The 23,544-nt window shown below is 36.9% G+C and overlaps 1 protein-coding gene across 1 annotated transcript; it reads right to left on the minus strand.

Annotated features, from left to right (window-relative positions):
• Nucleotides 1-821: 821 nt before the first annotated feature.
• On the minus strand, nt 822-23,277 carry BMS1 (BMS1 ribosome biogenesis factor). The gene is made up of 23 exons (XM_084290510.1): nt 23,197-23,277; nt 22,807-23,019; nt 22,184-22,374; nt 20,548-20,627; nt 19,213-19,401; nt 18,569-18,711; nt 17,269-17,390; nt 16,417-16,613; nt 15,612-15,748; nt 14,243-15,042; nt 13,267-13,368; nt 11,968-12,125; nt 11,341-11,422; nt 10,310-10,386; nt 9,115-9,297; nt 7,310-7,498; nt 6,525-6,705; nt 5,952-6,010; nt 4,845-4,967; nt 3,692-3,839; nt 2,583-2,758; nt 2,034-2,195; nt 822-1,339 (listed from the first exon to the last, which is right to left on the minus strand). Exons 2-23 carry the CDS (start codon nt 22,980-22,982, stop codon nt 1,103-1,105), a joined length of 3,912 nt encoding a protein of 1,303 aa, XP_084146636.1. The 5' UTR covers nt 22,983-23,019; nt 23,197-23,277; the 3' UTR covers nt 822-1,102.
• Nucleotides 23,278-23,544: the final 267 nt, after the last annotated feature.

The raw sequence follows: 23,544 nt of genomic DNA on the forward strand, positions 1-23,544 counted from the left end.
TAATAATAATAATGAATTTTGGCTTGACGATAAAGAGTGAATTCATTCAGGAAAGAGACCAAGAAATTACTGATTTTTATCTGAACCACTGCCTCTTTTGAGGATGAAGTATTAAAAATAGGTATATCACAGTAACTATTTGATGGCATATATGGTATAACAAAAATAAATTCCTCTGCTCTCCCAAATAATGATTGTTCAAAGCCTATCACGCTGAAAAAGATTTCAACCATCAGTTAATTTAACAGAATTGAAACTACCTGGTACTACTTCACTCATCTTAAAGTTTAACTCCACACCATCAAACTAAGCTGGCCAGACATAATAAGACATTCCCAAAGGAAGAAAATTACATTGTGCCTACCTCACAGAAAATCACCCAGTAGTTACCAGCATTCAGAAAGTATCTAACACTGCTTGGCCAGAAAGTTGCACTTAACTGAGGGGTCTACTGGCAGTCTCAGCATGCCGAAACAGCTCAAGTAACAGAAGATCTGGATGAAGCTCTGTTCTGAACATTTATTTCAGATCTAGTGAGAAGCAGAAAAATATGAGATGCGTTCATGCACGGAACAGGTGATTTAAGCAAAGGACAAAGCTACTCTAGTGGCATTTGCTAGTACATCAAAGCCAGAGAACACAAAACTCGTGACCACTAACAGATGATCTTCATGCCTTTTAGTGGAAGACTTGCCAACAAAAAAATTGAGGCAACAACCCACAGTACTGCCAATTCAAACACATTCAGAGACATCCATTGGAGTTCCTTCTTCCACAGAAGTCTACTAGAATTAAGACGAAACACAAAGAATACACAGTAATTTGCAATAAAATACTTTATTAGCTGGACAGACTTGCAGCATGGATAGAAATATACTGAAATAGAAAGTCCTCCAGGATATAATGTAGAAAAATCACAATCCATACTTCTACATCTTATTTACATACATTTGCAAATGTGTTCAATACATTGAAGGAGGTCATGTTTGCATATTTTCCTGTCTTAATAGCACATTTAGTGTAGTCCAATACATTTGTTTCTTCAATAGAAAATTGCACGACTACCGTATTATTCCCATTTGCCCTGAACTCTGATAAAGTTTTACACATCCTTCTCTCCCTCACTAGATCCTTTCAAGCTTGACTTCTGCATTTTTTTCTCCCTTTGTCCCAGTATTCGATAAATTTTCTTCTTAGCCTCCTTTTGCCTGTTGAATTTTTGTTCCTCCTCCTTCTGCTTAACTTTAAGATATTCTTTAACCTGCTGTCGATGTTTCACTCTGGCTTTCTTTATCTTGTAATTATTCACTGTACTCAAGGCGTTGAGTAAGGCCGATATCTAAAACAGAAAAAAAAAAATGAATTGAAATTTCAGTTTTGGAGCAAGAAACAGTTGAACTGCAGCTGACAACCATATAATGAATCAGAGATTCATGGCAAATTCCTAACAATTTTTGCATCTGTTCCCTAATGTCTAAAGTGGTTTAATTTAATCCATCTTGTTGAGAAGTTAAACAACGACTTAATTTTTGTGTACTCTGATTTTGGTTTGATACTATTTACAAGACTGTGCTTAACTGCTACTATCAAACACAAACTGAAGTTCAGATCTTCTTGCTTGAAAGCACTCTGCAATTCTCAATTTTTGAAGTATTTGCTTCAAGTCCCATATTGGTTAATAATACATAATAATGACGAGACAAATAAAAGACTGCAACTATCAGTTTAAGTCACCCCAATGAGAGCACTATATCCAACCGAAATACCTTGAAAATACTATGACAAGGACAGAAGTCATATTCAAGTTTTAGGTGACCTACAAGCTTAATAAAAAGACATTATCCACTCAGAGCCATTTCTATTTATGTACCATGTGACAAACAAAGAAAAAATCGCAGTGATACTTTTTCAGTAGGAGCATACGTTATCTTTAGCACTAGCAATACATTCAAATGTGAAAACAATAGTTAGAAATGGTTTAAGCAACAGATTTACCAGTAGGGAATCCTTGTTTCAGAATAAGTGATAATTACCTTCTTTTCATGAGGCTCCCTGATAACAGCTGGTCTCCACTGGTCTTTTGGAGTCTTGCCTTTCTTCTCAAGGTTCTTAGGCTTGTTCTTAAATGGCAGTGCTTTCTGCAGTGCTTTAGGAATGTGGAGCTTATTGAAATGCCTTTTCTCCCTCACGATAGGCTAGAAGAATGGATATAGGGTCACGCATCTTACGTATGTTCTAAGAAGCTTTCATTGTATTTTCCAACATTCAGGGGAAAAAAAAAAAAAAAAAAAAAAAAGTTCTCCACACCCTAGCACCAAACTGTGAATGAAAACTTCACTCCTACTTTACTATCTAGATTACTTCATAAACTCTCATTGATCCAAAACAATTTGTTTTCCACTGCTTCAATTCTCTCTCATGCCAGGAAGTACTGTGTCCTGTGCATTAAAATATTAAATCACATGTTCTTACATATGCATATATGTGTTTACCCTGGGCTTAGTCATCTGCACAGCTCTAAGCCAGAGTGCAGATTAGACTGTGATCACTGACTTAAAAAAAAATAAATGTATTAAATATACCTTATAGAGGGAATCTTTGTTTTGTTTCAATTTGATGCCTCGTTCGTGCCTCAGCTGGCCTGTTGTCTTCATTCCTCTCCAACTGTCTTTCTCACCCGCTGGCTTCAGCAAGGATGTTACAGGGTTATAAAATTTCGGGATAGAAACAGGATACCAAGTCCTCACAAAGACAATATCTGAAAGAAAATAAAAATATCACTTGGTTGTGACAACATAGTTCATCACATCCATATTTTAAGCAAATATTGTCTGAACAGAATATATAACTAACATCTAGACCACATGCTAGTATTGTATTTGGCACATATACCAAATCTCTTCAAATTTAGGTAGAAACAATGTCATTATTTGTACACCTGGATTCTGCAAAATGCCATGAAGTTATGATGACGGTAGATTCCTAAAGAGCAGCCAGCTGAATACCACCCTCCATATTCCTATTTAATTAACGAACTAGCGCAAGAGTTCATGTATCTATCTGTGCCTGTACTATGACCGATAAAAAGGATTTGCCTAACCTCTCCTTATTTTTCATTAAAGAACTAACCTGCTTTTGTTCTGTACTGTCCATAATTTCACTGTGTTTAGGACATCAGAAGTCATATAAACCTAGATAAATACAAACTCACGTTCTCAACATCACGGTGACGCTCAGCAAACACAGGAGATCACTAACCCCTGTTCTCTGCTTACTTTCCCCAACACATTAGGGGGAAAAAAATTAACCAGTTACAATGCCACACACTGGATTTCTCAGTAAAAAAGACATCCTTCTAGTATTTGCACCACTAAATACGATTCACATTCATGAAGGAAAGCATACCACACTGTGTAAAACACTTCAAAACGCTCAGAGAAATAAATCTCCAAGACAAACCTTTTCATCTGTATACTGTAAGACTTCCAAGTATAACTGAAAGAAATCCAACATAAATGTACTTCTTTTTTTTATTATTTCATTCTGCATCTCAGCAGATTTCATGCTTTGTGAATTCACATCTCAATTATCAGATTCGAGAGACTGAGACGCTGCATTTCAATCTGTGAAGCAGGATGAAAGTCGTGTGATAACAGCCCCTTATCAATCTTACATGGAAAGTGCAACTTACCACTCATCAGCAACTTGTCTTCAAATGTTGCTCTAAAAGCACCTGCTGGAGCTCGGAGGGCCTTTTTGATCTGTCCTCGGATACCACTCACAGTACGAATTGCTGCACCTTCAAATTTAGCCACTTCCAACTGAGAGTTAAACATTCCCTAAAAGCGAGAATTACCCATCATTATTCAAGATGCTAAGTTTATTTCTGTGACCTATGTAGGCCACAAAAACAGAAGTCATCCTCACAAGCATCTGATGCAGAAACAAGAAGATCCGAGTATTGTCTTTATACCACAAGTACTGACCGTACCAAAAACCTACTGAACTGACTTCAATTTACTAGAAGTAATCTCCTTGGAGTCATACATCAGAGGCAATGTTTTTAGCATTAAATACATGCATTTAAAACTCTAAAACTGAGCACACTTGAGAGAATCTGTCCAGTTCTATTTGCAAGTGATTTGCTGGAAAATAGCATACCTTAAAAGTAAAGCAAGCTGCCTCAAATTGCTAGCTGTGAGACTAATACAGCTCTGCAACACTTGCGCTTCTCCTTGCATAAACTATGGGGAAATCCAGGAAAATTCTGCGTATGTTTAATGCAAACATTTGAGTGCTTGGCTGTTAGAATCAGTCCTTAGTTGCTTAATGCCCCAAATACAAAATAACCTAATTTCTTCCTCAGAGCCCAACTAAGGAGAGCTGAAGGGTCAGTCAAAATTCACTTCTGCAACATTTTCTGCCCCAGACTTTTTCATAACTATAGTTGTAAAGTCCTAAAGTACTGCTAGAAGCCATCTTTGACCCCAGAGCTGAAATTCAGTGAGATGAAGCTGCTTGAATGACACTGTGGATTGGAGAACATTCTCCAGAGTTGTCTACCACTACAGCAAGCTAACCTTTGAGTTAGCTTGCTGTTTGAGGAAGAAAATAAACTATAAAGAACAAAACAAAACAACAACAAAACCCACACTGAGTGTGAGCCAGGTGACTGTTCCAGAATTCTTGTCTGGTTAACAAAAGTAATTGGTATTTGTTGGCTAGTACCTTTAGAGACACTGCAATGATTATGGAGAACTTCTGCCTCGGGAAAGACAAATGAACGTAGAACCAAGTTCCATTCCTTCCTAACACTAGTGAACAGTTTTATAGTACATACATACCTTAATAAAAGAAGTGTTCTTATAAATTTTGAATGGAAAGCCAGTTAGCTTTAATTTCTTCACAACAGTTATGGATTTGTCTAAATCAAGCACAACTCCTGTAGCAGCTATCCGGAAATCAGGCTGAAACACGCAGAGATCAAAGACATGGCTGAACTGTATTTATCACATAGCAATACATATGTTTACTAAATAGTGAAGAAACAATTGCATTGATACAATTACATTGCTTTTTGGAGTTTTAGTTCAGAATTTATAACATTTACAGGAATACCTCAGGATAACAAATACAAACTGACTTCATACAGACTAGTTAAGATACCGCTGACACAACATTCCTGCCATTCACTAATAAGATTCTCAGAGCTTCCATTCTAATTAACTTGGAAGCAACCTGGAAGTCCTTGTTATCTGTCTGTTTTTTCTCTGTAAAACAGAATCTTGCTCAAAATCTCAAAGGAGAAGAGTCATGCACTGCTATAAATCACTATTATGTTGTGGACACATGATGAGAATAACCTTTTAATACTTGTAACACAATGTCTGTGCAACAGGACTTCTACAAGGTGTATTTAACAAAGAGATAATCACTACTGTCATCCTTATTACAACACCACTCAAGAAACTTTTCTATGCTGTCTGTAAACAGTGATCTCTTTATGGGTAACATATGCAAAAAAGATCAATACTGCTTATTTACAAGAATTCAAATACTCATAAAAACCCTACTGAGATACAGAAAAATCACATCAAGGACAAACTTTTTCAACAGAAATATTACAATCTCATCTTTTAAAAAGGTTTCAGTAATTATCTAAATACTGAGTACCCGAAAAACAAGTAGGCATAAATCCTTCCATGGAAAATAGTGTAACTGTGTTTATCATTTTCAGTATAGCAGATAAAAATTCATGTAGGAAAAAAAAGCCTCAATCTAGGTTCTTATCTAATTGCAATACATCTTTTAAAAGATGAGTCCACCCACCTGCTAAGGTCCTACAATATCACTGTTTTACAACATGGAAACCTTCCTCCCTGAACCCATTTATTATAAAGATATAAATCCCATGAAAAGCAGTAGTTGACACTTTGTTGTAACAAACCTACCGTTGTGCCACTGACAGACTGAACCGCCAAAAATCCTGTCCCCTGAGGAGTGATGGGCCCTACAAGAAAATTAAATAAAAAAGCATGAAGAGCTCCATTATACAACATATAGCTTCTACGTAAAGCTCAAAACGCTTAGGAACACCTGAATAATCTCAACAAATAAAACCAAGGACAGGTTAAATAAAATATTCAATCCATTACTCAGATAAATAGCCCCACTAAAATTAAAGCAATTATTTGTGCACAAATTTACCTACATATGGAAGCATTTGTACGTTGGGCCCATACATGTGCAACTGCTCGCCTTCCCTCTGCACACAGCCAAACATATCAGGTTCCTCCTTAATACAATAAAACCAAGCGGAATGCTCACAATAGAATTAAAAGCCAAACCTCACTACCTTCTCTTTTAGCAACTGTCTGCTTTACCGTATCATTTTTTGTTATTTTATATTCCACAGGGAACACAACTTCTTAAAGATCTTTCATTCCCAAAGTTCCCAGCTGTGTTTCCTTATAATCTTTACAGAATACAAGTAACTCAAGACAGTAGCTCCATAATGCCCTCACCCCAAAAAGTTGCTCCACAATGCATATGTTGCGGTGTGTACTTTAGAAGTCTGTGACGCCCATTGTGATCTTCAATGTAGAACATGGGGATAGTCTGAAATCGCCTCCACCCTAATGACAGAATTAAAGGATCACGTGTCTTAAGAATCTTCTTATACCATCGGTGCTTCTTCAGGCGCAACTAATTAGAAGAAAAGATAAACAATGTTATAACAAGATAATCACACTAATTTGGAAATTCAAGCCTTTACTTTCAGGAATGACTGAAAGCAGCTTCCATCTACACTAGAATTTTCTTCCTCAGAAAGCTTTTATCCTTGAACACTCTCATTAACGCTACGTTGACTGGAAAGAAAGCTAATCAGTATTTCACTTACTTCAAAATCACGTTTGCATTACAACAAGCAAACAAAATTTTATATATTAGTAACTTTTCTCTAGTCACCTCTTGATAGAACATGAACTTTAGAATACAATTCATGCTTGTGATTTAGCAATCACAATTACAGTGTACCTTAGTCCTGAGACTTATCTGCAGAACCCTATTAGGAACATTAAATAACAGTAACATTTTTCTTCCAGTTATCTATCTAAGCCTGTGAAACTCCAGCATCTGCTATTGTAGAGTTAATTGTATCAAAAACAATTCCATTATTCAAGAGAGAAAAACAAATACTTCTGTCTGATTGCTATGTCCTCAAGAAACAGAAAATAAAAAGCAACTCCAAACACAATAAAGCACATCTGTACTGAAAGAAAACGCGCTCACAGCTTTGGCTACATACCTGTACATATCCGACATTTCCTTCACTGTTGCCTAAACCTCCCAGGATAATAGGATAATGAGGGTCAAAATTCAGGACAAATTCACATGGGACATTCTCAATCTCTATGCGAACATACATCCCAGGCCGAAAGCCCTCATACTGCACTCTGGTCTCATCATCTTGATCTTCAAATTCAGCTCGATTAAGCTATGTGTCAAAGAGAAAGTCACCACGTGTTTTACAAAACTCAAGTATTAACAACTTGTTCATGAGGTGCTGGTTCTATTTAAAACATGCTAAGATTTATATAAATCTCTCCTGAAAGATCTAATAGGTTTTGTGACTTTTTATTCAGAACCATGAATCCTCTCTGCTACCATGAGATCCTTCCAATTTGAAATCTCAAGTGGGCCTGTTAGTCTACTTGAAAGACAGTGCCCAAGAGAAGCAAATGACTGAGCCACTTCTGATACACGTTTCATAAGGGTGACTTTGGATTTTAAAAGGTACAACTGTCAAAAGCACATTTTTGATTTAGGAACCCAATTACCTTTTAAACATAACATCCTGATCTGTAGGTGCCACTTATAAGGGGAAAGAGCTCGTATCTTACTCAGCAGCTTAAAAATATTTCTGTGTCCTCAGACACTCTGTATCCTCAAATGTGTCTTTTAAAGTTCTTCTGTGCCATATAAATGCAGATATTGTGTAAATATTTAACAAGATATCCTTGTGAATAAGAAAAGCTTTACCATCCTACTTGAGCTCCTGATGTTCAGTGATCTTACAATGTAAGATGCCATGTTCAAGCAAACTAATTACCACTTCCATTTTTCAAGGTACTAAGATAAGGCACAAATCTTGTGGCTCAAGTTTTGTTTGTTTGTTTTTTGTTTTATTTTTTGAAGAAGTCTTCACACATCCCCAGTTTGAGATATTTGCCCTTCCATCCTGCAGTAGGAGCACAGCCAACTGCAGGTACGTATTTCTTAAAAAGACCTCTAGTGAAACAATTGTAAATTATTTCATGTAATTTTACTGGAATTACTTGTTAACACTTAAAGTGTTCTTAGTAAGTATGTCAGTATACCACGATCACTTATGACACAGGCTAATACAACAGGGTAACACTTAGTTTAATGACTATCTGGGGCAAGATTTTATTAGAAGGGAAGACAGTGAAATTATTAGGAATTTAACACAATGTTCTTCCAAGCCAGCCAAAGAAATAAGCCACTTTTAAGTTCAGAGGATTTTATCTAGAAACAAGGCCTGGAACAAAATCAGTACCAAATTATGAGTAGTTCCCCTCAAAACTCCTACTACATGTATAGAGCATCATCACAACAATTTTTCTCAAAATAGCTTGACAGTTTGATGAGAAGACTACCATGCAAAAACTTACACATCTATTTTTAATACTGCAAAAAAAAAACACACCAAAACAATACCAGGCAAATATTTGATGCAAGTTAATATGACAAGGATTTTTACTTCCTTCCACATAAAAAGCTTCTTCTGGGGAGAGAAGGGCATCAGGACTCCTCTCTCTTGTTTTTGTCATTGTTTGGTTTATTTTTTAAGAACTGCCATAGTAGTTCCACTACTAAGTAACAAATAGATTATTGTTAAAAACTTCTAAATACGTCAATATATGTCATGTAAACTTCATCTATTCAGCGATTTAGAATAGAGTTAACTAAATAACTCAATTTAAATTGAACTTCGATTTGTTTGGTTTGTCATGTGTGTCTCCAGCAAAGACCTGCGCGGCATTTCTGAAAACATACAGTCAGATAAATTGACAAGTTAACAGCTTGTACCTGGGCCTGTTTGTGCATTTCTTCTTTAAGATCATCAAAGTACGTGGCATCCCCTTCATCATACTCTGCATCAAACATTTCTTTCAGTTTCCGTTTCTTGTCCAGCCGCTCCTTTTTCTTTTCCTCTTCCTCAGCTTCTGGTTTGGACTTTTTTCCATCATTTCCCTCTTCCTCATTTTCAGACTGATCAAAGGCAATTTAGCAAACATGTAAAAGTGTTAACTGAAAAAAAGCCATTCTGATCAACACTTTAATACACATTAAGAAATATTTTTTCATAATGCAAGTGATTGCATTGACTTATTCGTTTCTACCTAAAATGGAAATGTTTTCTAAGTTACTCATAAAAGAACATGTGACTTCGGCTATGACCAAAACATTCCATAATCTTATCATATCCCTTTTCACTAAAAGGGTTCTTGACTTAACATTTATTTTAATGTTGGGGAAGAGACCCTAAAATAGGCCTATTATGCTACATCTAAAACAAGCACACGTAGTAGAAGAGGAAAAACCAACTTGTTGATAGCATTGAGTAGTACTGCTCTGAGGGAAGCACTCTAGAGGCCAGAGAGGAGTAAGCTTGTTCACAAACCATTTGAACGCTGTCAAAATGATGATGTTACCCTTGATTTTATACCAACTGTAAAGACATCAAGTTGTTCAGTCTAAAAATTTATTGACTTTTCAATCTATATCATCACAGATGACTACAGCTCTGTTCTTGGGAGACATCCAAGCCACAGCAGCAAAGTGCTTCCACCATCCCCTTTTATACAGATGTAAGGAATTTAAGTTTCCATTATTTGTTGTGTTTAAACAGAGTTCTATAATCTTCCACATCAGATGACAGAGTATCAACAGTTGTGATAACACTTGCTTTTAAAGTATTTATCTTATAACTTCACATCCTCCAACTCTTGATTAAGCCTGACATCTACTGTTAAATAGTGAGATGACTTAATTAATCTACTCTATTAATTTTAAACAAATATGGTAGAATCTAAAAATACACTTTTTTTTTTGTTTGTTTGTTTTTTATAGGTTCCAGAGTCACGTATCTTTTCTTCCTTGCTCCTATTCATTTCTTTCAAGTCACAAAAATAAAATGTATTGCATGGGTTGCCTACTCGTTGATCAGCAACTCACATATACATATATACGTTGCTCCAGAATACACAAACACGGGTCATACCTCATCTTTTTCAGCAGCAGACTTTCCTTTGTGCACAACACCTGTTTCAAGATCTTCAAAATCTCCATACAGTTCTTCTGCAACAAGAAACAACCATGACATCTGACATCTAACCTGTTATACTGTCCCATAGAATTTCTCATACTTCCAGTGTTATCCTTGGAATTATTTTGTAGATTAGTTTCAGCCCAAACATATTTACTTCCTATCCACTTTTAGAAATATGTTCTGTCTTTCCTATTCTCTATATTCTCAGCTGAACTCCACTGGATATTCCTTTTACCTTTTGATACTTATATTTTATGTTCAAATACATAAATAAAGCTTAATCATTCTAAATGAACACAGATGCTGCCTCACAAAATTCACTTCATGTAACAGGAATGCTCTTAGTTAATACTCCAATGACTCAAGGCACCTAGCAGAGCAATTGAGCTTCTTTATTAAAATAATTAAAAAGATAAATACATATTGCAGACAATTTTTAGGTTTAAAAAACTCCTAAAACTCTCAAACCTCAATCTGCAGAAACAGTATAGACATATCACTAAAGTTTTTTTTAAGTTTTTCCAAACATTTATAAAACCACAAACAAAAAACAACCTTAAAAAAAAATCAAGATAGATCTCACTTCTGAGCCAAATGCAAGTGATCAGTTTGTATTTCCATAAAAGAGAATTTCTGTTTATTTCCACCTAGACTATCCAAAGCAATAAAATGTAGATAACTAGTAACTAAATTAATATAAACAATGTGAAGTTAGTATGATCGAGTGTTAAATAAGGACCTCATTTCCTAATTTAAAATATGCAGCCTTTTTCAGAGAGCAAATTTTCAACATGTGCTACTTGCACATTTTTACGGCAACATGGAAATATATTCACATCTGTAGAATACTTTATATTACAGTTTGAAGAAAATTTCAACATAGAACTAGTGCAAAACATTCTAAACGCATAACTATGTCATATCTAAGTATTTTTTTTTCAACTCCTTTATCCATTAGCCATTTTTAGAAGTCTTACACATACCATCTTCCTCCAACAACTTTGCAGCATCTTTATCATCTTCCCACTTTCCTGTAACAAAGCAGTCTTTAATACTGCTCATAACCTGCAAAATAAGAGTTGATAACAGGCTTTAACTATACAGGTCAACAACACAAAGGTTTTCTAATTCAGTCGCCTCTCCTCAACCATCTTCCCAGCTTAGAGATCATCTGATATTCTCACACACACCTTCACATCAAGACATCATTACCAAAACTACATAATGCCTCAGCTGAAAGCAGGAATGAGAAACTACCTCAAATCTCGCCCAAATGTCTTTACAGATCATATTTTCACTCTTGATTCCCGTCGTTTTTTTTTTGTCTGTTTCTTACATAAACAGAAAACTGTGATCCATCAGATAATTGAGAAGCAAGCATTAAACTATCTTATCTACCTAGTTTTCTATTCAAGCGAGAACAGACCTTGAATCCTGTTAGCCAGTAAATACATCTAATGACCTAAGTAGCAAAATATATGACACTCATTGTCCCTTGCATAGGTTTGTTTCAATGCCACTCCTCCACAACAATTCAGTAGTGCTTTTGAAGACATACCCAAGACATAACCATTATATGATTTGCAAAAACAATTATCTAAGTGCATTACCTCTTCTAAGTCCCAGTCCTGAGGCTTTTCTATCAGAAACTTGGAGCAGTCAAGAGCATTAGCCTTCTCTTTGGATTCTTTGTCTGGACGTCTGACTTGAAACAAACCTCCAAGTTCATCACCTGCATCCTCACTTTCATGTTCGTTGTCCTCAATCACTACATGAAGCATACAGACAGTTGATTACATCCTCCACAGTACATGGATTACTTTCGTCAACCACCTCTTTTCTACCTCGTCTCACAACACTTGCAGTAGTTTGAGGGAAAAAAAGAAAGATGCAAGCTAAAAGCACCTTATATCAAAAATATCAAAGACTGAAGAAAAAGTCATGGTTCTGATCCAGTGTAAGGGTTAAACTAATACATAAAAAAGGAACACGTCAGGTAAGCAACAGCCAGGAAGATAACTATATGCTGTGACCATACTTGGCTTCAGTTGTGCAGTTGTTCTGTATTGAAACACAATTTACTTCACAAATTCCATGTACTTACTTGACCAACCTGAGATCTAGTTCTATTTGCATAACAGGTATTATTGCTACCAATAACGCCCCATAAGTAAACAGTGTTCTCTCAATACCGTGGCTAGAAACAATACCAAAATGATCTGGCAGTAAAAGCAACACTAAACTAGTGTTTAAGTCAAGAATATTGAACTTGAAAATCTGTCTGTATGTCTTTCCATTCCTGCACTGTGAGAGGTTTATAGAAGCCAAATTCTTACTGTATTCTACTTTATACATTCAGACAACTCCTGGCAAAGTTGTGAATTACATAGGACAAATTATATAAAAATTATTTTATCTTCTTTTCAAGTCAGCTGGCTTACTTATTGCTTTTCCTTGACAAACACCCTTAACTCAGACATAATACTAAGACATGTCTAAAAGAACAGATATTCCACTCTCCATCACTGTGAGACAGAAATTACTAAAAACAGACAATGAAAAGACACTCCTTTATGAAAGGCATCAATCACCATAATGGATCTGTGTAATAACTACTATACAATTATAGAAGCGACTAAATTTTGATGCCTTGGGGAAAATAGTTATTCTGTAAAACATGAGTAACAACCGAGTAGCCTGCCAAATGAGCTCAAAATGTTTTTATTGGAAAAGTAAAAACTGTTTTTATTAAAATTATCAGTGAAAATTAGTATTGGCAATTAAGAAACTCAATTAATTCCCCTCAAGCCTCCCTCTAAAAGTGCTCCAAGATTTAGACTCACGAACTGGGTAGCAGCTAAAAGCCTAGTATATATTAAGATTGTACAAGTTTCCAGACAAATCTGTACCTGTTCCATATACAAGTTTACGAAGATTAGGGGTTGACTGTTGCTGTCTTAGAAAGGCCTGAGCTGCCTTCTGTGTGAGGTCCTCTTTCCACTTCAGTGCACCTGAAAAGGAAAAAATGCACATTGCATCCCCAGAAAATGGCAAAACTTAGGAACGACATAAATTATTTAAATAAGGACATAACCTCCCCACGCTTAAGAAATGTAAACACAATCCACAGTTTATCTTTTTTTTCATACTTCATATATACACAGAAACTTAAGTTGTGGCTAACAGGTTTTATCTCCTCTTTTATTTTTTTTTCCCTCCTGATGAACGCCAATTGTAGAAGGACAAGAGCATTAAGAGGTTATTAGCACTACTAACAAATTTGACTACTTCCATGATGATACTTTTCCTGTCCAAAGCATCACAAAACAGTTGAGACTGGAAGGGACCTCTGAAGTTATCTTGTCCAGCCTCCCTACTCAAGTAGGGTCACGTAGAGCAGGTTACCCAGGACCACCCAAACAGCTTTTAAGTATCTCTGAGAAAGGAGATTCTGCAGCCTCTGTGGAAATGTGTTATGTTGCCTCAGGGCAACATATTCAAATGCTCAGGTCAATGGTTAAAACATTTTAGTAATATTCCCCCAAGAATGGTTTATTCTTTCTAAATGTAATAGAGCATCTTAATTTATTTTACATAGTTATCCAGAAAGATTAAAGGTAAGAAGAAACGTATATAGAAACACTGAATTTTATAAAATTAATCACCTCCATTTTTGAGCAAGGAAACCTGAGACCAGCTTCCTACACTACAAATCAAAGGCTTAACAACAAATAATCTGATGTTTCCAAACTTGAAGTTGGCCACTCAATACAATGCTGCCCCTCCAATACATATATTTACTCATTACAATATTCTTTACCAGTGAAGCCAATAAAAACATCTGCAAAACAGCTGCATTAGAAAAATTTAACATGCACAGTCTACCTGCAGTGTCAGCTGAGAAGTCTATTTTTTCTTCATACTCCTCCTCCTCTCTCAGTAGATTTTCAATATCATCATCAGCTTCAGCTTCTACAGCTTCAAGTTTATTCTGTCTACGACTATCAGCTTTCTTTATCCAAGTTTGCTGAAATTGTTTCTGATTTGACACTTCAGCTTCTAATTCATCATGTGATTGTTCTTCATCACCTCCCTCATCAAGGGATTCAACCTCAGATTCTGATGCCTCTTCTGCTGTGCAATTTCCCGAATCTGTAGTGAGCACTGTTTTCTTTTTCAGACTGCGAGCTGACAGTTGCGATCTCATTTCCCTATCTGCACTAGTTATTTCATATTTTTCAGAGTCAGCAACTCCTTTGCTTACAGCCTCGAATTCACTATCTGAGCTTTCATTCCTGTATGTCCCTTGCTCATCGTCATCATCTTCCTCCATCTCATTTTCTTCAGGTGCAGTTTCTCCTTCTTCTTCAGAACTCATCTCAAGATCGTCCTCACTATCTGCAAATGCTGGAAGTTCACTCATGGATTCCTCTTTAGCCACCTCTGTTTTCAGGTGCTTAGCACTCCCAAGAGCCATCTCTTCCTCCTCATCACTTTCTTCCTCCGCATCTTCTTCATCGTCACCATCACTTCCATCCTCAGACATGGCTTCTTCTTCTTGGTCATCTTCCTCATCACTAACTGCATCAACATTTTCTTTCTTCTCTTCTTCATCAAATAATGCCTTCCGACGTACTCTTCCAGTCTTCGGATCAATCTGCCTCTCTTCTTTTGGCATCACAAACCTGTTTTCAAAGATCACATTTGGGGGAAAGAGAGTTAAGTGCAAGTAAATTTTAGTGAAACAATTAAGCTTCATGTTAATATTTTAAAGCCTTTCTGTAAGAGGAATATCAAAAACAGAGAGAGGTTATAGAAAACACTAGAAAGGCAACAGACTTAAGTATGGTAAACCTCTTAGTTCAAGAATACACACTACATTATAGGCCTACAGAATTCTAAGAAATTTCTCAATTTTCCATTGAAAGAAAATGGGTTATACAAGGAATTCAAGGAATTTCACTGAAGATTATAACTACCGTTCTCCAAAGCTCTGACGAATAGCACAGTTAAACTTCTTAACACCATATCAGCATGGAATTTCTGGATGGCAGAATTATACTGGTTGCAAAACTTTAACACCAGTTGTTTCTCAAAATACGTACTTGGTATGAGAAGTCTTAGAAGACAAAGAAATAGGCAATGAGCCATTCTACTAATTGTGCTCTATTAAGAATTTTTCGTAAGTTAAAACATAAAACCAGAGACTCTTTAATGTTCAAACACTACGCAATGTTCAAAATTCAAAACTTACTCTTGTCCCACGTCTTCTGAACCTAATGGTCTAGAGTCCATGAAGAGAGAAACCTTGCTTGATGCCATCTTAACATCAATTGCTGAATGAGTGGAGATGAGGCTCTGAACTAGTTCATGATTTGGTCTCACATCCTCCTGGTAAAAAAACATTTTTTTACATTTAAATTAGGATGAATAAACAAACAACTAATTAAGTCATTCATCTGCCTAAAACAGTAGAAATATTCATTTGTTAAGAAAAAAATTCTGAAGCATTTTCAATACACATTTTCTCAGCATAGCAAGGTCTCACTTCTTCAACAAATGCATGTAGTATTAACCCATGAAAAATGAAAGATGGCCTCCTTCACAGTATGTAACCACTACAATAAATATAAGCAATCTTATGTACTATCGACCTTCAGCAGAATACAGAGGAAAACAGCTAAAGTCAATTGTTTCATATGCAAAATACGTCATCTCTCCCTTTGACCAGTCAAATCCTTTACGTGCTTTCCTGCAAGTATCCTAATTTACATAGCAAGAACAATAATATCCCAGCACCAGGAGCTTCCGTAAGTCTTAAGTCAATGCTTTGACAGTTTCCAAAACTAACTTCAATTACTTATTAGTAATTGATCTTTCAAATGTTTTGCACAACATTTTGCAAAGAAAAATCACTAGAACAGAAAAATAAGTTAACCAACATATAGGGATTTTTTTTTCTTTTTAGTAAGCTTATTATTAAGCACTTCATTTTGGCTCTAAAGGTGAAAACTACATTCTGTAAGACAGGCGAATTCATACCAACAACATTCCTTTACCTCTTTGTTTTCATGAGCATGGCTTCCACCAAGGTCAATATAAACAGCGTCCTTATCATACACGATACCCCCCACTCCTGAGAGAGGGGCATAGATTAGCTTCTCTTTCTCACTTAATGAACGCTTCTTCTGCTGTTCAGGTAGAGCACAGGGGTCTGGTAGGAAACTCACATCACTCACAGTAAAGTCCCCTACACCTGGGGTGACAGACAATGAAGCAATAAGGCTGTCACAAAGTTTAAATTCTAAAATGTGTACAATTCATCACAAAGAGGTAAAGAAACATAACAGTGTTCAGTAATTTTTCAGCAGCAAGCTTTGTATCAAATATCTGATTCTTCTGTTTACCATTGAGCTTAGAGAAGCTTACGTTTTGTCACTAGAATACTGAAAAGCTTTGTGTTTGCCTGTTTTTAATAAGAAAATTAGTAACTCACTTTCCTCAGTAGGATTGCAAATTTAGTATTATCATATCTCCAAATTTAAGCTTTTAAATCATGCACTTAAATACTAAATTTATTCAGAGAGTATGAGAAATTTTACATAAGCCAAATTTCATTTTCACTACTAGAGCTAGTTTACACTACAAGCACCTTTTAAAGCAAAACACCGCTGATGATCTTCAGATGCTGCCAATATAATCTAACACTGTAAGAGAACCGCAGAATTAAAAGCTAAACTATTTACAAGAATGCATTTCTACAGGAATGTTATTATAAAAAACAATTTCCAAGACCGTAGAAAGGTGAAAAAAATTACAATGTACTGTTTAAAGATGCAAATAAATTCACAATAAAAATAACATCAGCTACACAGATCAGCACAAACAATTTCAAGAATCTGATAAATTACCTGGCATATGAATTTGGCTCTTATTTTTTAAGTGTGCTCCTCTTAAGTAGCCGTAAACTGATACCTTCCTGTCACATTTGGGATTGATTCGGACATCCTCTGGGTTTGTCAAATCTTCCATTCTACCCAACATTAAAAAAAAAAACAATAAAAATTAAGAGAATAGAACTGTGGCACCAGTAAGTCATGCTTTGCAAACTCTAAAAATCAAACTGGTAAATGACAAATATCATGAAGGGAAAAAAAAATTAAAATAAAACTGCAAAATATTTTTGAAGTTGCATCATCATGTCCAACAACATATTTCCAGAGGACATACTGACACTTCCCTAAACGTATACCTCTTGCTTAACATTTTAGTCATTATTTACACACACGAACTCCTCAAATCAATTTTGCTAGTAGAGGGAAAATGAGTTAGCACCTTAAGAATCTGAAAGATGTATTCCTTTCAGCCATGTAGTACCTTCTTTTCCTTAATAATGTCAGCGAGCAACACAAAAAATACCACATGGACTGGCAGAGGGAAAAATAGACTGATTTCAGGCAGATGAGATGGAAACTGCTTCCACTACTGCTTTCTACGCTGCACAAAGGAGGAAACAAAAACAGCCAAAGAGGGGACACTTATTCTGGCTGCAGATGAACTTAAAACCCAGCCAGAAACCAAAGTAATTTTAACAGTTAGAGTAACCTAAAACAACGTGACTGAAAGCCTACCGAGTGTTTTTGTCTCTTTTTCTCCGTCTTTGCTTTGTGTATCTGCATGATGCTTACCTACTTCTCTAAGATTTTTTTCCTAAAGAATTTCAGCTTTGAAAGAAACTGTTCTAGATCCTTGTAAGAGTTTAATCATAATTGTAAGCATTCTGGCAATAAAACATGAAAAGAGAGGTAATTTCTCAGGTAGGTATAGCCATCATGAAGATTGCTTTCATGTTGCACATGAACTAATTCACCAGCCCTTGTTAAACTGCTAGAGTGCTCTTTTACTTTTCTACAGAGATTTAATATAATCATAAACAAGGAGGATCCTTTAATTACTTATTTTCCTGGGTTTCAAAAGGATTTACTATATACCAAAGGCCAGGCAACATGATCCAATGCAAGTAGAAAATGAATGGCTAAACTCACAAATGCAAACTTAAAAGTATATTTTAATTTCCCCCAAGCCATCAAGATAATTACTAAATACCCATTACACACATAAAGCTGACTGGTTCTAATAATACATGAATGACCTTTTTAACTGCAAAGGTGTTTTCTATGCTGAGAATAAAGATCAGAGAAAAGCACGCACCTGTCTGCAAGAACGTACGGGTGAGAGGTTTGCCAAGTAAGAGGTCGGAATTTCATAACAGAGATAAAACGCCCCAAGTTGTGAATTTCCTGCTTTTGATATTCTCCGTGAACCATCCCAGACAGATAGAACAGCTTAGCACCCTAAACACGTTAAAAAGACATAAAACCATTAAATATCATTTTAATACCTGCAAAACTGAAAAAGCCAATGGAATTCTAGTTCGTAAATTATAAATGTAAATTGCAATTTAAAATGGATTCCAAAAGATCAAACTAATTGGCTTAATTCAACATGAAAACTGCCCCCTAAATCTTAGGAAAAGACAACTGATAGTGAAAGAAAAAAACGGTCCAAAGGTTCAGTTTGTCTCCTAAATTGAACAAGCACATCCCCCTTGCATAATACCTGTGTAACAGACCTTTTTACTAGTACAACACATTTAGTAGCTTGGGACACAGAATAATTATCCAAGTATTTCAGTAAATAGAAGATCACATTATCTGATATAATATCAAAATTGTCCATTTAGAGTATTATCAAAGAGATTTTAACAATGCCGTAATTTTTTTAAGTATTGCTTTAGTCTTAATTCAGCCTAATTTAATGCACAATATACAGAAAATGAATGCTGGATGTCATACCGGATATACTTCAGTCCAGAATCTGTGCTTTAACTTCTTTTTTGTCTTCTTTAATTGTTTGTTGTTCTTGAATGTATCCAGGTGGGTAAGAATTCCCATAATTTTGGGAAAGCCATGTACCTGACAAATGTTCAGGAATTCAAATGTTTCCATCTCGAATCCAAAGCTGGCATCAATAAGCATCAGAACCTGAAAGACACAAGATCATCGTTTCACTGGAAGACCACCACGATACCTATATGAGCTAATTTCAAAGACCAAGCCATTAAAGGTCATAACCTTCTTCAGAACAAAAATCCTGCAAAAGTTTTGTTATGTATTTTCATATAACCTGAAAACCAACTTGGTCTTTTTAATTACACTATCCATCTTAAATGCTTCAGAATTTAGTTCAGTTTAGGAAATCAGATCAGCTTTTCCAGTCAATCAAATCTTTGCACTGATCTCATTTGCACACTCTCACGAATAGAACTATGGAAGAACACAGCTGCCCTATGAATACAATAATATACACTATTATACTAAGGCCCAAATAGGTATCTACTTGGCAAATTTTAAAAATGAAAAATAGAAAACCCTCCAATATTGGCAGGAATGACTAATAAAATTAAGTTATCCCTCAGCTACGGGTATCTTTGTCTTAGATTCATTAAGACCTCTAAGGCAGAGTGTTTTGGTAAAGCAAGACAAACAAGCTTTCTTCACACACTGTAATACTGTTGTGCATCGCTCAAATACACTGACACAAGAAAGTGGCACCCAAAGTAACATGAAAACGGAAGCAAAGCCATGTTAGGTCCTCAGCAACGAAGAACTTAAAATGCATGGCAAATAATGAAAAAGGTCAGCGAGTTATTATGTCATCTCAGCCTCCTAACAATAAGCCCAAATACATTCACAGCATCACTGTGTGCATTCAGCATCTTAAACATGTCACATCTACTTTCTGACAGATTTTTGCAGATTGTTTTTAATACATCTCACTTCCTCAAGTAGAAAACATGCAGATAGAACAGTATCTGGACTATTGTATGTACTTGAATTCAGTCAATATTTAGCTAAGGATCTCAAGCCCTATCGGCTATGAACACTCAATGTACACAAAATTCTACATAGATAGATGGACTGTGCATCAGGTCCTCACTACAAACAGACAATAAATTTTACCAGAAGTTACAAAGGTGATCACATTTCACTGAAATCAACCACACGGCTGCACAGCAGCCTTCAAAGACAGACATCAGACTGCATCAAAGAAACTCTTGGTACAGTCCAGTCAAAAGATGTACTTCCAATATTTATTTTTATTAAAATGACCATCTATCATTAACTTACCAAATCAGCAACTTTAGCCAGGTCAATCATTGTGTTAATGTCACATCCACATTCAATAATAGTTAGCCTGCGTTTTTTACCTGAAAACAAGATTAAGAAGAACCAAAAACTGAAACAGAAAGCAAATTAATTACTCCACAGCTTGCTTTTCCAATTTATACTCCTTAAGTCCCTAAATAGTATCTGGGACTCACATTCTTGTCTAACATATAGACTGAACAATGTCACATTTGTCAAGTGCCTGTTAACATACGCTTTTAGTTCTGCTAAATTTTAACCTTTTGGTTTAAAATTATCAGGTTGAGTACATGGTTTCAAAGAAGTTGTCCTGCCTTTTCCAAAAACAATATTAATTTCAAAAAAGGTTGTTTTCTCTTTGTTTGTTTTTACTTTGAAGAAAACTTCTGCTTATCCTTAGTAACCCAGAGTTAGTACCAAGGACTTTATTTTACAGATACTTTTCCAGGTAATATCAAAAGGACAAAACTACACCCTGATACAGTTTAAAAAAAAAAAAAAAAAAAAGTAGAGGGTAAGAAAGATTTCTTAACATGCACCTCAATTAGAAGGAAGTACCCAGAGTTAATTTGACCTGACTAACCAGAGTTGTCCAATGAAACTTTAGACAAGAATGACATCTTGAAATAACTATCGTCTAAAGTTACCAAATTCCAGTCCCTGAGTCCCAATAGACCAACCAAGAAATCCAATTTAACACATTTTTCCCTTTCCATTTTTCCCTTTTCCATATTTGTCAATTATTCCTTGCAAATAGCAGATCACAGAATTATAGAATGGTTCATGTTAGAAGAGATCGCTAAAATCATCTAGTCCAGCCTTTGACCTAGTACTTACAATTCCACCACTAAACCATGCTACGGAGTTCTACATCTACATCTTTCCTGAAGGCCTCCAGGGATGGTGACTCAACCACTTCCCTGGGCAGCCTGTTCCAATGCTGCACAGATTTATTAGTTTAAATCTGTGGAGTCTACCTACACCAAACATGGCTGTCTAGATCCAAGCAAGATCTCCTGTAAAAATTCTTTTGCTGAGATGCTCCTCCTAGGACCTCAGTGATCCAACTGGTAATACACAAGAAAAGTAAAGAAAAGAACAGGCTAGGCCAAAGGAAAATTGGGACTGAAAATTTCACAAAAAAGAAATGGAAATGACTAGGGGGTGAGGTGGAGAAACATAACTGGAAATGCCTAAGCAAATTAACTCTTGGTCTAAGAAAGAAAGGTAAACAAAGATGGGACTGTAAGTCAGGGAACCTTAAAGAATGAGAAACGCATGTAGAAGCTAAGATAAAGCTAGAGAAAATCAGTTCAAGAGGGAAAAGAGAACCCAATAGAAAATGAAAACTAGGAAAAATATTTGGGGATGGAAAAAACAGACAAAAGGCCAGAAAGAAAAAAGAGAACTGGGATCCTAGCAGGGTGGAAAGTACAAGTTTAGAAATGCAAAAGCCCTAGTCTCACTATTCTGTTAGTGAACATGCCTGATAACACACCCAAATGATTTCTTCAACGTGACCAAAAATTATGAGAATGTGAACACATTCTAGCCCTAAAAGCAAGACAACTAAGGAGTGTAAAATAAGCATTTCAATTTCTTGTATCTTTGTTCTCACCTGAAACAATTGTAACAGGACCCCGGATTTCAACCAATTTTTGCCTTGTGAAGTTCTTAATGAGACATTTTATTAAAGTGCTCTTTCCAACCTTGGGAGGGCCAACAACAACCACCACCACAGGAGGTGGCTCCAAAGGAGTACGGTCAACCACAGGGATGTGATGTTTTTTAGTCTTCAAATCCTGAGTTCTGAGAATAAATTTATAACAAAAAAAAAAAAAAGAACAAAACACATACAATTCAGTAACGTTTCTTTTTGAAAGTCTTCAGCAGATGCAAAAATCCAAACATGAAGTTTCAACAGGCGCCTGGCTGCTACTGTCCATGTGGAACTCCGACAATCTGAAGAGCTACACAGATTTTGTTCTTTCCATTTCGAATAGCACACCTGCAGCACCTGACGCAGATGCAGAAAGCACTGCACTGGTGACACACGTGTAAGTTACAACACAACCTTGGAAATGGTGAAAGCTTCATGAGCACGCAAGTTACACTATATGCATTTCTCCTCAAAGGAGTACAGAAACCCCAGCCAAAGTCCGTCCAGCCGCCTAACTCTGCACGTTGCACACCGTATACATATCCCTGTTCCTTATATATATATATACCCCTGTTCCTTACCTGTGGAAAGTTCTGGCCATCCGCACCGCGGACTGGACCGTGAAGGCTTTGGGGTTTCTTTTCCGAGCATCCTCCTCGTCCCCTATTCCTAGATCATTGAGGTAACGTTTCCTTTTCTTCTCCGCCTTCGGCCCGCTGTGCTTCGCACGGTGCTTCTTCTTCTCCTTCTCCTCCATCTCCCCCGCTCAGCAGCAGCCCACACGCAGCCGGCTCCTGTGCGCGGCGCAGGAAGCGCAGCCATTAGCCCACGTGTAACACCGCGGCCCCCCCACCACCCCGGCAGCGCCACGGGGCCCGCTCCAGGCGGCGGCCGCCTCCGGTGCCTCCCGTCCCGCCCGGACACCCGCGACCACCACCGGCCCCGGGGCTCCCGGGGAGCGCGGCGCCCACCTGCCCCCTGCCTCCGCTCCCAGCGCCGCGGTGCAGGGGCCCTTCTCCCCCGAAAGCAGCAGCCACGCCTCGCGTTCCGGGCTGCCAGCGGAGCCCTTTCGCCGTCGCACCGTGGGGTGGGCGGGGAGACGGGTAGACCTGTCGGCCCGGCACTTTGTGTCGGTGTTCCTCTGTAGGATTGTGTGTGTTCAGAGGGCCTTGAGTGACTGGATGAAGCTGTGGCGCTTCCACGGGACAGGAGAGTGCTCCGGTGCTTCAGGTCAAGGCAGAAAAGTTAGCCGTGGCAGTGAAGGAGTCAATTATAAATTACTGACAAAAATCAGGACTAACAGTCCAGGCTTCTTGTGT

The sequence above is a fragment of the Netta rufina genome, assembly GCF_964035555.1.
Source record: "Netta rufina genome assembly, chromosome: 7".
Classification (NCBI taxonomy): Eukaryota; Metazoa; Chordata; class Aves; order Anseriformes; family Anatidae; genus Netta; species Netta rufina.